This window comes from Bos taurus, chromosome 10, assembly GCF_002263795.3.
Source record: "Bos taurus isolate L1 Dominette 01449 registration number 42190680 breed Hereford chromosome 10, ARS-UCD2.0, whole genome shotgun sequence".
In the NCBI taxonomy this organism is placed as follows: Eukaryota; Metazoa; Chordata; class Mammalia; order Artiodactyla; family Bovidae; genus Bos; species Bos taurus.
In genome coordinates, this window is record NC_037337.1 from 102,570,733 (window position 1) to 102,588,966 (window position 18,234).

General features: G+C 43.5%; 1 protein-coding gene across 8 annotated transcripts in view; it reads right to left on the bottom strand.

Moving 5' to 3' along the window:
- RPS6KA5 (ribosomal protein S6 kinase A5) overlaps positions 1-18,234 on the bottom strand; it is a 217,030-nt gene that overhangs the window by 113,892 nt on the left and 84,904 nt on the right. For 6 of the 8 annotated variants that reach the window (XM_059890250.1, NM_001192023.1, XM_059890253.1 and 3 more), the window contains one exon: positions 17,551-17,769. In XM_059890250.1, the coding sequence (XP_059746233.1) occupies positions 17,551-17,769 (219 nt within the window). Of the gene's footprint in view, positions 1-17,550; positions 17,770-18,234 lie in introns of those variants that run through there. The other 2 variants (XM_024997321.2, XM_024997322.2) reach the window with 2 other exon arrangements.

Genomic DNA, 18,234 nt, shown 5'->3' on the forward strand with positions numbered 1-18,234 from the left:
CAAAAACAATGCTATGAAGCTGGTGCTATTAAATACTAGTATAATTCCCAGAGAAAGTAAGTTAATCTCTAGAAAACAGTGAAACTCAGAGAGGTTAAAAATATTACCCAGAGCTACATAATCTTTTAAGTGAAAGAATAAAGATTATGAACATGGGCAGATTAACTCTAAAAACAGGAATTTTAAAAAATCTTTTAATTGAAGGATAATTGCCTCACAGAATTTTGTTGTTTTCTGTCAACCCTCAACATGACTCAGCCATAGATTTACATGTGTCTCCTCCCTTTTGAAGCCCCCTCCCATCTCCCTCCCCTCTAGGTTGGTGCAGAGCCCCTGTTTGAGTTTCTGAGCCATACAGCACATTCCCGTTGACTATCTATTTTACACAGGGTCACGTAAGTTTCCATGTTACTCTCTCCATGCATCTCACCCTCTCCTCCCCTCTCCCCATGTCCATAAGTCTATTCTCTACATCTAAAAACAGGAATGTTTTTAAATGCTACATAGAGCTGCCCTTTTCCCCCCTGATACGGTTTTTACTGTCATTTGTTAGGGAGAGCCCCATCGGACAACTGGCATTGCTAATCACTGTGAGAAAAATGGCCTTAAATCACCTATTCTGTGCTTCAGATATCTAAAAGGTTTGGGGTCCCATAATTCTATATATTTGGTCATAAAATGTCTCCATTTTACATGCTTTTCATGGTTAAATTTTGGAGGGCTCATCAGAATGTCACAGTGCTCAAAAGGAGACATTCCTAGGGGTCTGTAGTAGGACTGCTTTTCAATGGCCACAGTAAACAATGACTTTCAACCTTTTTTGAGAATGTGCCAAGCTAAGATTATCACTGACATACTTCTGACACAGAACTTAAGAAAGTCAATTTCTATCTTGTAGGACTGGACCCCGGAGAAGGCAATGGCACCCCACTCCAGTCCTCTTGCCTGGAAAATCCCATGGATGGAGGAGCCTGGTAGGCTGCAGTCCATGGGGTCGCTAAGAGTGGGACACGACTAAGCGACTTCACTTTCACTTTTCACTTTCATGCATTGGAGAAGGAAATGGCAACCCACTCCAGCGTTCTTGCCTGGAGAATCCCAGGGACGGGGGAGCCTGGTGGGCTTTCGTCTATGGGGTCTCACAGAGTCGGACACGACTGAAGCCACTTAGTAGCAGTAGCAGTAGCAGCAGCAGGACCAGACCCAGGCCTGTCTTCTCCAAAAAATTGCTTGGCCTTCCTTGCCTGCAGTTACCATCTCAACTCATTTGCCAGTTAAAGCAGATGGATCTGAATTTGGCAACAAAGAGCTACATTCTAGGTTCTTGCCAGAGGCTAGAACCTCCAACTGTGTGTAGTCCAAATCTCACCATATGTTCAACTGTGAGAAATAATATACACAGGACAATAAATGTAATCTATATGTCTTTCTCATTATACTATAATGACTTGAGACAAAAAGCAAAGTTTGCAGCAAACAAAGGTATAAACTTGGATAATGCTGTTTGGAAAAATTATTCTCTAATCTTGTTCCACAGGCTCATATCATAAGAAGGAGTGGCATAAAACTTGGAATTACATTCTTGGTCAAGGAAGGCTGGTGAAGATCGTCCATTATATCTGGGCCTGACTTATAAAGCTTTTCCTAGACCATAATGCCTTCCCTGTGGGTTTTATTTTTTAAATATTTTGATACAATTTCAAACTTACAAAAAATACTTGCAAGAACAGCAAAAGGAATCCCTATATATCCATTATGCAAATTCATCGACTGTTTACATTTTGCTTATTTGCTTTAGTATTCTCTCAGTTTTTATACATGCACATAATGTCCCTGAACCAACTGAGAATAAGTTGGAGCTATCACGCTCCTAAATCCTTCAATGTGCAAATACTTAAAAAAAAAAAAAAAAAGAACGCTCCTTCATATAGCCACAGGACAATTATCAATATCAGAAACTCAATGATAAAAATACTATTATCTAATCCATACTCTCTATTCAAAATTTGTCACTTGCCCCACTAATGCTCTTTGTAACTACTCTTCCTCAGCCCAGGATCTGGCTTCTGATCACATATTCATTAGATAACAGAGCGCTTTAGTCTCTGACCCTAAGTCAAAACATACATACCTATTAATTTTAATAATTGCTGCCAATTGTTATAGGTACTTTCCTCAGAAAGGTTATTTATATTCCCCACCAACACTGAATGGACGGCTTAGAAAACAAAGTTCTCGTCAACTCTTTTTGTTAAAACTGACATTTATTTAAAAAAGAAAATTTAAACACTATTTTATTATTACTTTTGGCTGCGTGGCATGTGGGATCTTAGTTCCCTGACCAAGGATCGAGCCCACGTCCCCTGCACTGGCAGTGTGGCGTCTTAACCACTGGACCACGAGGGAAGTCCCTCCCCAACTCTTGATATTACCATTATTTTTAATTTCTACCAATTTGACAGGCATACTCCAAGATACAGAAGTCCTGAAGGTACAGAAGAAAGGAGAGGGGAAGAAAACCTAAGCGTCTGCAGCAGGCAGCCCTGATCCCTGTCAGCGTCAGTCAGACAGGGGGGCGGCGGCAGGGGCTGCAGGGCTGGGAGGCAGGAGAGGCGAGGAGACTCAGGAGAGGCGCGTGACCCCGGCGGACCCTCGTGGGAGTCTGTTGAAACTCCAGCAAGAAGTTCATGCCAGGCCCCACTGACACATTTTGGAGACACATGAGGAAAGCTTAGAAAGCTGGTACTGGGAAAAAATCTGCAGAGTAATAAAAGTAACTTCCACCTCAGGCAAGGAAGAAGGTTAACTCAGCAAGTGATGCTGGTGTGCCAGACCAGGCAGATCTCAGGCCAGTAAGGAACGCACCCACCACCCAAGGGCGGTGCCGGAAAACGGGCAGGAAAGACTCAGGGGAAGGCAGAGTCAATGAGAACTGGAGAACAGACTCAGGGAGGGTGAGAAAAGAGAGGAATGGAAGATTACGGTCAAGGAACACATCGGACTGTGAGGTCTTAGAAGTGGGACTGGTTTGAGTGATACAGCCCAATGTGTGGTTAGGCTTCTAGTGGTTAAGAACCCACCTTGCAACACAAGGGACACTGGTTCAATCCCTGGTCCGGAAAGATCCCACATGCTGTGGGACAACTGAGCCCGCGAGCCGCAACTCAAGAGTAGCCCCCACTTGTCGCAACTGGAGACAGCGTGCGTGAAAGACCAGCACAGCAAAAACAAGTATGCTTGTTAGAAAGAGCTTGGCATGGTGTGGAACTGATTATCAACATGGTTACTGAAACTGTGGAGAGGATGGAAGGAAGCTGGAGCAAAGAAAAGCTAAACCTGATGAATAAATCACTGGAAACGGCAAGCATGTGTCCGGGAGACAGTTAACTTTTAAATGATGTCTGACTATCATCACTTTGTTGAGTATTAAGGACTAGAATGGGGAAGTGGATGGTCTTCTGTGAAAGGGCCTGCTGGAGAAGTACCATCCTCCAAGGACAGGAGGTTTGATTTTAGATAAATAAGGCACACTTAGTTAAGACTTAGGGAGCTTGTGCACACGGGATTATTCATAGAGCACAATGGAGGGATTAGTAGAGGAAGATAAGGGAAAGAATGAGGTTGAAGTAGGGAACAATAATTCTAAAATCCTAAATACAAAAAAAAAAAAACAAAAAGCCCTCCAAATCCTCTAAAACAGTAGACTCATACAAACTTAAGCTTTATAGAGGGCATGGTCCACAAATAGATTCATACTTCTCTAATCACGAGCACAAGCTGGAATCAAGATGCCAGGAGAAATATCAATAACCTCAGACATGCAGATGACACCACCCTTAGGGCAGAAAGTGAAGAGGAACTAAAAAGCCTCTTGGTGAAAGTGAAAGTGGAGAGTGAAAAAGTTGGCTTAAAGCTCAACATTCAGAAAACGAAGATCATGGCATGTGGTCCCATCACTTCATGGCAAATAGATGGGGAAACAGTGGAAACAGTGTCAGACTTTATTTTTCTGGGCTCCCAAATCACTACAGATGGTGACTGCAGCCATGAAATTAAAAGACGCTTACTCCTTGGAAGGAAAGTTATGACCAACATAGATAGCATATTCAAAAGCAGAGACATTACTTTGCCCACAAAGGTTCATCTAGTCAAGGCTATGGTTTTTCCTGTGGTCATGTATGGATGTGAGAGTTGGACTGTGAAGAAAGCTGAGCGCCAAAGAATTGATGCTTTTGAACTGTGGTGTTGGAGAAGACTCTTGAGAGTCCCTTGGACTGCAAGGAGATCCAACCAGTCCATTCTGAAGGAGATCAGCCCTGGGTGTTCTTTGGAAGTAATGATGCTAAAGCTGAAACTCCAGTACTCTGGCCACCTCATGCGAAGAGTTGACTCATTGGAAAAGACTCTGATACTGGGAGGGATTGGGGGCAGGAGGAGAAGGGGACGACAGAGGATGAGATGGCTGGATGGCATCACTGACTCGATGGATGTGAGTCTGAGTGAACTCCGGGAGTTGGTGATGGACAGGGAAGCTTGGCGTGCTTCGATTCATGGGGTTGCAAAGAGTCAGACATGACTGAGCGACTAAACCGAACTGAATCATGAGTTTTACTTCTCATTCTAGAAGCTAATTTCAATGTATCCTGACAGAAACCAAAGTTGCAACCTAGTATCAATGAGACAGGTCAAACTCCCAGGGCAATTTTCCCACTGCCAGGCACAGGGCCGGACACCAGCAAATATCAAGTATTCATTAATATTGGTTGCATGAACTGAATAAACATGCAATACTCTGCTTACTGGCTGCTGTAGTCACACAGGAGAATGAGGGTTGATTTTTCATCTTGAGTTTATTAACAGGAAAAGTAGAAAGAAAAAGTTACATATTGTAATAGCTAAAAACTGCAGTTTAGATGGACCAGTGGACAGGACCACTGTCCTGGAAAAGGAAAACGGAACCAATAATAACTTTACAGGGTTTCCCTGGTGGCTTAGGGGCAAAGAATCCACCTGTCAACCCAGGAGATACCAGAGACTCAGGTTCGATCCCTGGGTTGGGAAGATCCCCTAGAGAAGGAAATGGCAACCCACTCCAGCATTCTTGCCTGGGAAATACCGTGGACAGAGGAGTCTGGCAGGCTTACAGCCCATGGGATCCCAAAAGAGAGACATGACTTAGCAACTAAACAACAACAATCATATGGTAAAAACACCTTTCCTGATGAATCTCTCTTTAAATTCTGATCTCTTCCCTCCTAGAAATGTTCAGAATAAGTCTCAAAATACATTCTGTTCATAACAGAAGAAAAGAAGGGGACCATCAACAGCATGTCTTCGTGACAATGATTATAAATAAACCAGTGAATAAGTATGATATGTTCTCTGGAGCGGTGAGGCACATTTCATCAAGGTGACTTTTATAAAACATTTACCAACATTATATGAGATTTATTTACAGCCCATACAATGGAACACCTTGTATGATGCTTGTACAGACTACTGGTTCCTTGATTAAACTAAAGGGAACTTCCTATATGAAAATGATTACATTTCAATTCATTTGTAGTTGCTAAGTGATGATCTTTATATGTAGCATGGCTCATACTCTGTATCTATAAAATATGAATACAAATAATTCCATCACACATAAGACTGTCATGGGGATTAAATGAGCTATTTAGAGTTAAACTTGGGCCAAACATACAGTAAGCATTTTTTTTAAATGACTATTAACTATTGTTATGATTTATAGATATAAGTTACAATTTATAGAACTAAAAAACAATGACATATTTAATTATAATTTTAAAATAAAATTCAAATATATGGTGTCCTGACATCTACTCTCTCAATGTAAGCATAATTTCAAAGCTTATAAATGTTTAACATATATTTCTAGAAAGTACCACAGGGTCTAATTAGTTTTAGTCAGTATTAAGCAAAAGAGAAGTTTTCTTAAATAATTGATATTTTAGAGCAATCCTCAAGTTTTAAAATTGCAGAGATAGCTTGCTTTTATTCAAATGCAAATACATCGCTTTAAATATTTTTATGTGACAGTAGCTGGAATGTGTTTCTAAGAAGCATAAAAATAACAACAAAAATCACATAAATAATGTGAAAATTCAAAGTCACAAAATCTCACCCACTTTAAAACACGAGCATCCTCCCTAAATCCCGCATATCCCGTCTTCTCTTTCTTTTTCCTCTCCCAGCAAAAGTTCTTTACAGAGTGGTCTACATGTCTGAGTCGCTCCTTGCTTACTCTCTGTTCTTCCACTGCAGCTACAACAAATTACTAGTCTTGGTGGTCTAAAATAAGACCCATTTATTATTTTATGTTGTAGATTAGAAGTCTGGTGTGGGTATCATGGGGCTAAAAATCAAGGTGCTTGCAGAGCTGCATTTATTCTGGGAGTTCAGGGGCAAGTCTGCTTCCTTGCCTTTTCCAGCACGGAAGAAGCAGCTTGTGTGCCTCGACTCACCGCCCCTTCCCTCCATCGCCCGAGCAAGCAAGGCGGCGAATCACATCTCACCCCGTCTCACCCCGAATCATGGCACTCTAATCCCTCCTGCAGGCACATCTCCACCTGACTCCTCTCCTCCCTTCCTCTCCACTTTTATGGACCCTGTGCTTACACTGGGCCCACCCGGATGATCCAGGATAATCTCCCTATTCTAAGGTCAGCTGACTAATAACTTTAACCCATCTGCAACCTTACTTCTCTTAATTGTTTGTCATGTAACCCAACACGCTCACAAGTTCTGAAGAAGAGAATCTCAGCGTCTTGGGATGGCTGTCATCCTGCCTAAGAGCCTCCACTCACTTCTGAACAGAGCAGTGCAACTTCCACCCCATAGCAGCATAGCCTAGGGTTTAAAACAACATTATGTTACTAAAGTAAACGGACACTTTTCAGTTTGCAAACCAAGAGAAAGGATACTGCAAGAAGAGCAAAGTGAGACTAGCACAGTGAACACCTCAGTGGTCCAGCCTAGAGTGAGTCCCCACAAACGGCTACGTCAAAGCCATTTAATTTGGGGTAGTGTGTTATGTGGAAAAGACCAATAGATACATCAGTAATTTGTATATCATGCTCGTAACCAAGTGACTTGCTCAAGATCTCACAGTTATTAAGAGATGAAGCTGAAATTTAAATCCAAGTCATTTGGGTCTACTATCTAAAGGCCGTGTATGACCTGCCTTGCGGGCACGCGTGCCTGGTTGCTGAGTTGTATCTGACTCTAGGTGACCCCATGGACTATAGCCTGCCAGGCTCCTCTGTCCATGGGATTCTCCAGGCAAGAATACTGGACTGGGTTGCCATGCCCTCCTCCAGAGGATCTTCCTGACATTACCCACGTCTCTTGTGTCTTCTGCAGTGGCAGGCAGGTTCTTTACTATTAGTACCACCTGGGAAGCCCTATACACACATACCAAATTGGGTACTTTAACATAACATGTCAAGTATCTGTTCAGTTCAGTCGCTCAGTTGTGTCCAACTGTTTGAGACCCCACGGACTGCAGCATACCAGGCTTCCCTGTTTTTCACCAACTCCCAGAGCTTGCTCAAACTCATGTCCATTGAGTAGGTGATACCACTGAACCATCTCATCCTGTCGTCCCCTTCTCCTGCCTTAAATCTTTCCCAGCATCAGGGTCTTCTCCAATGAGTCAGTTCTTTGAATCAGGGGCCAAAGTGTTGGAGCTTCAGCTTCAGCATCAGTCCTTTCAATGAATATTCAGGACTGATTTCCTTTAGGATTGACTGGTTTGATCTCTTTGCAGTCCAAAGGACTAAAGCAACTATATCTTATGGAATTAACATTAGGACAAACAACATCTGTTTTCAATCAAAATTACTGATTTTAAAGCACGTATTATTTATATTTCAAAACAAAAAAAATTAAGTGTTCAAAGTCACCTCTAAGTATTTGCAACAAGTTTTTCTAATCACACTATTAACATCACTGTATCAGGGCATTAAGAACATGGAAAAATTCATTTTGTTGAGAAGAAACATACATTGTTAGTTAGCTGAGGATAGTTCCAGCTACTTAAGACCTCTGCGTATCTAACTTGACTTCATGTTCAACCTCTCTACTGGTAGTGGTTCTTTTTTTTAATGTATTTATTTTTGGCTGCTCTGGGTCTCAGCTGTGGTGAATGGTGGCTCCTCCTGCCGCAGCCCGTGGGCCCAGGCTCAGGCCTCAGTGGTTGCGGCCCGCGGGGTCAGCGGATACGGCACAGGGGCCACGTGGCTGCGGCGCGGGGAACCTTCCTGGACCAGGGATGCACCCGTCCCCGGCACAGGCAGGCAGACTCTCAACCCCCAGACCGACAGGGAAGCCCTACTGTCAGAGTTACACATGCTTCTGTTAACAGATGGAGAAACCGAGTCCACTGGAGACACTGAGCCTTGGAGTGTCACTGAAAACTGCAGACACGACCTGACGGCATCATTCTCCACTGAGGATGCAGGGCAACCACACAAGGACCTGGCCCGCTTTCCACCCAATGGCATCATTCTCCGCTGAGGATGCAGGGCAACCACGCAAGGACCTGGCCCGCTTTCCAAGGCTCCACCTTGTTCATGCAAACACATGGAAATCTGCTGGCAGGAGAGGAAGTGGCAACTAAACCAACAGAAAGAAGGGCTAAATCCTGGGTCTCCTGCGTCCAAAGAAAGCTTCTCTGCTTCACTTTCACCCTCCAAACACCTACTTAAATCTAGTAACGCTCTGACCCATCTCCAGTCATCTAGCCTTTTCATCTCAAATTCTCTGGTTCATATTTCTTATGGTGGCAACTTCCAAAGAGCCAACTGCCATTATTCCTCTTCCCCCATCATTCAGGACCGCCTCATCCCCAGCCAGGTCCTGCTCTCCATCTTATTCTTCCTTCCTACAGCTTCTCCTCCTCCTTTGGGACCCTTCGCGTCCATCAACCCCATGTGTCCCGTCCGCACTCCCCAGTGCTTCCTCCCCCGAACGGTGCCTGATTGCTCCTTTCACTCCTCCTGAATCTCAGGAGCAGGCGTCATGCCATGTATCACACACACCTGAAGGCAATTTCTTTTTAATGTCATGCCGGAGTCATTTCAATTTTCTTCTGGTTTTAGCTCAACATTCTAATGGTACCTCTTGCAAATGCATTCCAGGGCATCAGAATCATCATAAAGTTCTGACTGAGGCATAGCTATGTATCAGTGCTATAAGTCAGTCATGTCTAGTGAGGAAGCTCCTTCAGTCACGGTCTGTCTTGCTTGCGCTATAGACGGATCACGAACTGTTCTCACTGTCACCGCCTCAGCAAGTGGCCTCACCCCTGCAATTCCTGAGATGAAATTAACACTCGAAAGTGAAACTGTAATGTCTTAAATACCTTTGAGTTCTTGTTGAAAGGGTGACTCACAACGACAGAACTGTCTGGAAGGCGGGTGGGGGGGGGTGTTCATTACTGAGAGTGCTCCACGGCATCACCTTTATAAGGACCTTCATGATTTGCTTCTTTAGTGTCTTGTGAATTCTACTGATTAATCTGACAGTTTACACAGTCACAGATCAGCTGGTGTTTTGACAAAATTATAACTAACCGACAAAGAAAAATTGTTATCCCAGATTATTTTCTACATAGAATTCCCTCCCACTGACAGCTGAAATGAATACAAGTTTTAAGAGAGAGAAGGAGAACAGATGAAAATGTTTATATTCCTTGCTGTAAGCAGGCAAAGAGAGATTAAAAAAAAAAAAGTTATAAAAAGAGGAATGGGCTCCATGTAGTAAGATTTGGAGAGGCTAAAAAAAATATAAAGAAAAAAATCCATCAATCTATATGATGCCATTAGATATAAATTAAAACAAAGCCTAACTGATATTAATGATACACAATTTAAAGAAAAAAACATAGATGTGACTTAGATGCATTTACTGCAAGGGTCAACAAATTACAGTCCAGAGACCAAATTGAGCCCGCCACCGCTGGCCCCCACTTTAGAGGACAGCACACAGAATACAAATGGACGGAGGCGATTCCAAGTATTCACAAAGCGCTCTGTGGGAGACCACCGCACAGCTCAGAACTGTGGGAAACCAGCGCACAGCTCAGAACTGTGGGAGACCAGCGCACAGCTCAGAACTGTGGGAGACCACCGCACAGCTCAGAACTGTGGGAGACCAGCGCACAGCTCAGAACTGTGGGAGACCAGCGCACAGCTCAGCTCTGAGGGAAATGCTGCGCACCACATCTGGCAAATGTCAAAGATGGCATCGGTCAAGATAATACTCACATGTAATAACCTTATCATTTGGAGAAGCCTGTGCCAAGCAGACAAATTTTATCCCAAAGGAACAAGCCTGGTAATCTCCAGTGAGCCATGAATCCTAGTAGAAGCATGATGGCAACCTGGACCTGAATTTCCATGTCTGCTCCCAAAACATCTTAAAGAACAGAAAGAATGACTGTAAATCCCCACGACGTACTCCCTCAGTAAAACTTCAAGCCTAAGAAAGCCCACACCCACCAAACGGCATGCTGCACGCAGGCTGAGAGACAGTGTGAACATGGGCACAAATGCGGCTAAACACCAAGAGGGCGATGGACGCATGGAAACTAACAGCTAGAAGATTCCGTGGGAAAAAGACCCTCCTGACAGCAGCAACACTGGACGGACTGAGACTGACTGCAGAAGCGTGGATAGGACAAAAACAATAAAACACTCCTGAAGGTGTCAGAAGCAGACTTCAACACATGAGAAGACATACCATGTTCTTGAACAGGAATAACCAATATCATACAAATACCAATTCTCCCGAAATTACTTTTTTAAAATTTAAGACAACTGCAATTAAAAACACCCGAACAAGTCCCCCTCCAAAACTAGACAATTTGATTCTAAAGTTCACATTCAAAGTAAACAAACATGATGGAACCCCTCGAAACTCTGAAAAATAATAGAAATGAAAGACAAAGGGGGTCTAGCCTTTCTGAGTATTTATACTGTAAAACTGATAAACTAGAACATGGTAATGGCATATAATTCAACAGCAGAAGTCAGTCAGGAAAGACATGAATATATATGAGAATTTAAGGTATGTAAAAGGCAGCACCTCAAGTCAGTGTAAACCTGGACTTAGTGTGTGGTGTTGTGATGTTCTCCATGCAAAAAATAAAACCATACAAGCACTGGAAAAATAAGGTGAATTCCTTATAACCTCAGGAATGTGCGATCTTTCTAACTATGACTTAAACGCCCTAAGCCATGAAGATCTTTTTAAACAAATTCTATTCCATATAAATTTAATTACGTTTTACACGGTAAAACATCATAAAGTCAAAAGAAAAGTGGAAAACAGGGAAGGATTTACTGTGACTATTACAAATGATTAACCTAAAGCTCCTAGAAAACTGAGATGGAAACAAATGGGCAAAGGGGACAGACAGACAATGTGCAGAGAAAGACTAATGACCTTTTAAACATACAAAAATATGTTCAACCCCACAAAAAAAATTCAAATTAACTCTACACTGAGACACCACCTATCTATGAGACAGACAAATATCCAGAAGTTTGAGAGTATGCTTTGTGGAGAAATAGGCACTCTAACACAATTCTAGTGGGAGTGCAAAGGGCACAACCCCTGTGGAAAGGTATATGTGAAATTACAGATGGCAAAAATACAGATCGAGCAACCTCTTCCCATGAATTAAGGCTAGCTTTTTTCCTACGCAAGTGGGAAATGACACGTACGAGTTGTGTACTCTGGATCAAAGGGTAAGACTGGAGACCACCCAAGGATCCACCCCAGAGGACTGATCGGGTGTGCTACAGAGTGGAATGGAAACCTGTGCAGAGACAAAAAAGAACAGGGAAGAGCTTTACAAACTAATAAAGCGTGAACCCCAGGATACCCTGCGAAGTGAAAATAAGAAAGGCCAGAGCAGTGTACAGAGCAGGCCGCCTCTGGTTACGGCTGAAGACAACTGATTATCAGGGATCCTGAAACACAGCGCCATTTGAATGTTCTTTAACTTCTTTCTTTGAATACTGGCAATCAAAGGGACTGCATCTGGTCTTTCCATTAGAAACTACATCTCAGGATCTCAGGGTAAACAAAAAATTACAGTGGATGAGACAAAGCCATACTTTTTCAGAAGAATGCCAACTAATAGATGTAGAAGAAATGACAGATTTAGAAAAATCACCCTTTAGTCAAAAGGTTAAAAACTTCAATTATAAAATAAATCAGTCATGGGGATATAATGTACAGCAGGGTGACTATAGTTAATAACACTGGATTGCATATTTGAAAGTTTCTGAGAGAGTAAGCCTTTAATATTCTCATCACAACAATTTTGTAACTCACAATGAAACAGTTGATTTAAGCAATGAATTATGAAGTGTTAAATGTTAAAACCATAAAGTATCAAAACATCACAGATTATTTTCACTTCTAAGGGAAAAACAAACTTAACTCTCTTATAAACAGATCAGATGATCACCTCTGTAATTTAGTCTGAGCATCACTAACAACCAGATCATTGGTTTCTGCACTGTGATATGGTGTGTTCCAGCAAAAATATCTAATGTCCATTTATGAAGACTTGAGGTCCGATTTCCCAAATACTGGAATTTAGCAGAGGAATAAGCTAAAGTCACTATATGTTTTCAGATCAATAAACCAAGGATATAAAAAAGGGAGCATTCCAGGTTGAGAGACTTCAAGGAGACAACCAAGTGAATGCTCCTGGTTTGAACAAACCAGCTGCAAAGGATTTTATGGGACAATGAGTGAAATGTGAACACAAACTTGTGTGGTAGATGGCCACAAATTCTTTGTAGTCGCCACATCATGAAGCAAAGTCTACTGAGGATGTGGAGAGAAGGGAACCCTTGTGTACGGTTGGTGGGAATGTAAATTGGTGCAGCCACGATGCAGAACAGTATGGAGCTTCTTCAAAAATTAAAAATAGAGCCACCATACGATCCTGCAACCCGCTTCTGAGTGTTCATCTGAAGAAAACAAAAGCACTAACTTGAAAAGACACGTGCGCCCTCATGCTGACCGCAGCGTTACTTATAACGGGAGCTGAACGCAGCGTTACTTATAACGGGAGACAGAGACACACCCTAAGTGCCCATTAACGAATGAATGACCAGAGAAAATGTGGGTTGTTGTGTGTGCTTGTCTGTGTGCATCTCTACACACACATAAAGTGGAATATCATCTGGCCATAATCATGAAATCTTGCCATTTACGACATCATGGATGAATCTTGAGGGCATTACGCTAAGTGAAATAAGGCAAACAGAAAGACAAGTACCATACGATCTCACTTATATGCAGAATCTAAGAGGAAGAAACAAAGAGTAGACAGCTCCAGAGGTGGGAGCTTGGGGCATGGATGAAACGGGTGAAGGCAGTCAAAAGGGCAAACCTCCAGGCATAAAACAAACCAGTTACGGGAATGGAACGCACAGCGCAGTGGCGATAGTTAATAACACTGGACTGCATATTTGAAAGTTCCTACAAGAGTAGACCTTCAAAGTTCTCATCACAACAACGAATAATTCTGTAACTATGGGTGGTGATGGATGTTAACCACTTACTGCGGCGACTGTTCTGCAATACATACAAATATCAAATCATTATGTTGTACATCTGAAGTTAACTTACGGTAATATTGTATGCCAACTATAATATATAATATATAATGTTGTATGTCAATTATATATATGTGTGTAAGAAAATATTATTTTTAAAAAAGACACGACAAGAAGCTGAGCCTGCTTCCCTATTCATTAGACCTGGGCTGGTTCTGCTGGAAGTGAGGCTGTGTGAGCTTCAGGGCCTCAGAGCGCCTCGTGACCCCTCCCTTCGCCCTCCTGGCTGTCTGCACGAGCTGCCCCGAGGTGGCCATGATGGGAAGAAGCTGATCTGCCGCACTGCGGGGTGAGAGCCACGTGCAGAGGAAGAGAGGGTCTCAGCCAGAGCAGCAGCAACTTTCAGACACGGGAATGACACCAGCTCAGCCCTCAAGCCCAGCCAGCCCTCCACTCTCTACCACGTGAGCAAGTCCAGCCAACCCAGAGCATCACGAGAGAACACATTATTGTTTAAGCAATGAAATTTTAAAGTTACGTGGCAACAGACAAATGAGTATCACCAGATATTAAGTGAAATGAAAATTCATTAACCAGGAAAGATAGACATCATTAATATATCAAAAGAAAAAAAGCTGGTTACCAATCCCTTGTACAGGATGACTTCATCTTAATAAAGTGTACACGCGTGCAGACACACAGACACGAAGGTCTGGAAGGACACGCTAAGGTAGTAACAGAGAGAGGTGTCAGGAAGGAAACTCTGGTCCTGAAAATGTTTTCTTGTTTTCGTTTTGCTACAGTTTCTACATGCATGTATCTGCTTCTGTAGTAACAGTGAAGGTTTTTAAAGGGTCTATAATGTTTGTTTATTCATCAGACAAAGGTCAGCCAGCTGGATCCCTGAAAAGCTTGCTTGACATATGAACTCTTGCTATTAATCTCTAACAGTACACAAAACCTAGATAAAGTTAATCAACACACCTTTAAAGACAGTTACGGGCTGAAACGGTCTCCCCCAAATTCACATATTGAAGTCTCAGCCCCAGTACCTCAGAATGTGACTCTATTAGTCGTCAGGGCCTTTAAGGAGGTAAGTAAGTTATTAAAATGAGGCCATCAGGGTAAGCTCTAATCCAATCCTCACCAGAAGAGAAAATCTGAACACAAAAAGCAACACTAGAGGTGTGTCTGCAGAGGGCCAGCCACGTGCAGGGCGGTCAGAGGGGCCTCCGTGAGCCGGGGCGAGGCTGGGCCAGGCAGTCCCTCACGGCCCGCACGGCAAACTTCCACTGGTGCCGTGGTGCGGGCAGAAACTTCTGCTCAGTAAGCCACCCGGTCTTATATTTTGTCACGACGGCCCTGGCAGACTGAGACCGTATTTGGAAGACTGACCTAGCGTGCGTTCCAAGCACTGCAAACAAACAACAGAACCAGAAAAAACAAAAACGAAAAAACAGTTTAATAAAGTCCCGTTCAAGATTTCTGAAAAGTTTTGTCTTTAAAGTCAAATAGCAACTACAAACACGCACAAAAAGGAGGAGAGTAAAGGCATCTGCGGGGACAGGAGGTAGAGGGCAGGCCTTCCAAACGGCTGCCTGCCTCACCTACGAGGGACAAGGCCACGGTCCAGTCTACATTCTGCTCTTGAGCTGCCAGAAGAGATGGGCTTTCTCATTCGGGTTTGTATTTATTTATTTGTGGGCCACTGACAAAGAGCAAAAGCAACAAAGAAGCAACAACAAAAAGAGCGACGTTATCAAGGACTGTTTTTTAATCAAAACCAAAATATTCCACTCATCTACTTTGAGGTTAATAGTGCAGTATTTACAGTGAACAACTTGGAGCACAGCACGTCAGGGAACAGAGGAGAGGCTGGGGGCGGGCAGCGGGCGCAGAGCCCAGGAGTCCGGCTCTCCCTCTCGGGGCTCGCACTGGTTGTATGAGCTCAGGCGTCTGATTTAACTGTCGTGAGCCAGTTTATTGTAAAATCTTGTTCACTGAACGAGAGGATCATTTACAGCGAGTCTTCCTAGACTCCCTGAGGCTCCACGGCAACTGTGACTGGGGGAGGACCAGAAATAAACTACAGGGTTTGTGCTCTGAGACAGACTCAAGCCCCGCTCCTCATTTCTATCTGTTTTCCAATTGAAGCTTTGTGTTTGCACTTGAGGGAAGGGTTCCGCTGCTAAAAATGTTGAAACCATTGTATTACGATGCCCTGTCCACTACACGCTACTGGGGAAAAATACAGAAGGACTTTTATTTAAAAATCAGTAAACAGCAAAGCTGAACAGATACACACAGGAGGAGAATGAAGGCCTGAGACACCAGGCAGATGATTGCTGGAGTCGGGACCCTCACCAGACAGGGAGACTATGGCCTGCGGGTACGGAAGATTTGGGATGGTTTAGGGGATGCTAAACACTGCAAACTGGGCCTCAAAAAATGAATGCAATTATAGACAGCATTAATAAAAGTATAATTTTCAAAATGAGAGCATTTGATAAAGTTGCCAAATATATATTAAAAAGTCTATTTGTATCACTAATAATTGGAGAAAACAAGGGGCACTGTTAGACAGACTTCACGATTCAGATCTGAGTTCAGATCTTTATTCTCAGGCTTATACAAGATAAGTGACTGCAGGAAACGCAGCTTCCAGCACCTCAGCACCTCTAATGAGAGGCAGTGCTGCTGTGGGGGTTAGTGCTAACTAGGACTCCACCGAGCAGAGGGCCAGCACACCAAAGGGACGAGAGCCAGCTATGCTCACAGAGCACTGTGTATGAAATTCCACCTCACTTAATCCTTACAGGAGATCAGTACCAGGGTATTATAATACATAAGTGCAAGTTCTCACAAGGATGGGACTCCAAGTGTAGCAGAAGATACATTCTATGATGGAGGAGAGTAACTCTAGAAGTACTGCCATTTACTTCCAGCAGGAAGAGAGAGCGGTACAGCTTTTCTGAAAAGAAATCTGGCCAGATTTCAAATCTGCACAGGGGACATCTCTGAAGCCCACACGCTCACAGCGGTCCACCTCTAGCTGACAGGACTTCCCTGGCGGCTCAAGTGGTAAAGAATCTGCCTGCAATGCAGGAGACCAGGGTTTGATCCCCTGGTTTGGGAAGATCCCCTGGAGAAGGGAATGGCAACCCACTCCAGTACTCTTGCCTGGAAAGTTCCACAGACAGAGGAGCCTGGCGGGCTGCAGTCCATGAAGGAAAGGATTCAGACAGCATCTGTAGGTGGGAACGGGAGTGAGCAGAGTACTGATGACTTGTGGGGCTCTCCCGTAAAACCAGGCTTTTCACTAGAAAAACAAAGCATCTCTAAGAAAAATCTTTTCTTTTTCCTAATTACTGATTTCCATAAATATATCCTTGTTGGCCCACACCTGTACGTTCCTGAGAGCTGTGGCCCACTTTCCCATTCAGCTCCTCACATTTGAAGAGAATTTACGGCCCAGGGAAGCAGCCACCCAAATGACTCCCATGTTCAAGATTAAAAAGGAGTGTGAAAAAGAGGGCCACAAATTTCTTCAGGCCAGGAGGTCCCAAATCCAGAGCAATTCCGGATGTTCAAGGAAATGGCACCATGGAGAGAAGAATGGAAGTCAAAAGATTTCATCTCTTCTTTTGTTTTTTGAAGATTTTTTTGATGTGGACCATTTTTAAAGCTTGTGTTGAATGTGTCACCATATCGCTTCTGTTGCTCATGTTCTTGTTTTTTTGGCCGTGAGGCATGTGGGGTCTCAGTTCCCCGAGCAGGGGTCAAACCCTCACTCCCTGTTTGGAAGGCAAAGTCTTAACCACTGGACCACCAGGAAGTCCCAAGACTCCACTCTTCTAAGTCTGAAGTGTGCCACCTTTGGGTAGGTTACAACTCAAGGCCCAGAGTGTGCGTGGCGAGCCGGAGTTAGCCAAGAAGCAGCACTCACCTAAGATGAGGTGCAGCTTGGTCTCCGTCTGGAAGGCGTAGTGCAGCGTCACCAGGAAGGGCGACTGCCGGATGTGCTCCAGCACCTGCCGTTCCGTCCGCGTGTGCTCCGCGCTCTTGGCCTTCTGCACTATGGTGGCCTTCTTCAGAACTTTCATGGCATACAGCTTTCCAGCATCGTGGCCACTTACTTTACGCACAAGAAACACCTTTCCGTAAGCTGAAAATGAAAAGAAAAAAATCAGAAGATTATTAAAAGGGTACCCAGGCAGAGTGGTAACTGAGTGCAGACTGAAGGTTAACAGTGCACAGAGGAACATTCTCTGGATGAAAAAGGACCCTTAGTGCCGTTTCTGATAGTCTTTTACACCTTTCTTCAAGTTTATGCCAGACATCTCTAGGTCTAACCCTCAGACGCAGGTATCTCACCCCACTGACAAAGGGAGGCTTTCACCCTTTTGCCGCTCTTCTCGCCTCAGGGTGCTCAGCTGTAGGAAACAACTGTTATCACGGCCAATTAACCACAGTCCAATTCTGAGCAACCAGGACATTGCAGACGTTACATAAAACCTCTAGGTTTTGCTACTGCTATAAACAAATACAAATAGTTCTTAACAAGAATCTAAAAAAAAAAAAAAAGTCTCATACACACGTATGAATCAAGTATCTCAAGTACTCCTCTATA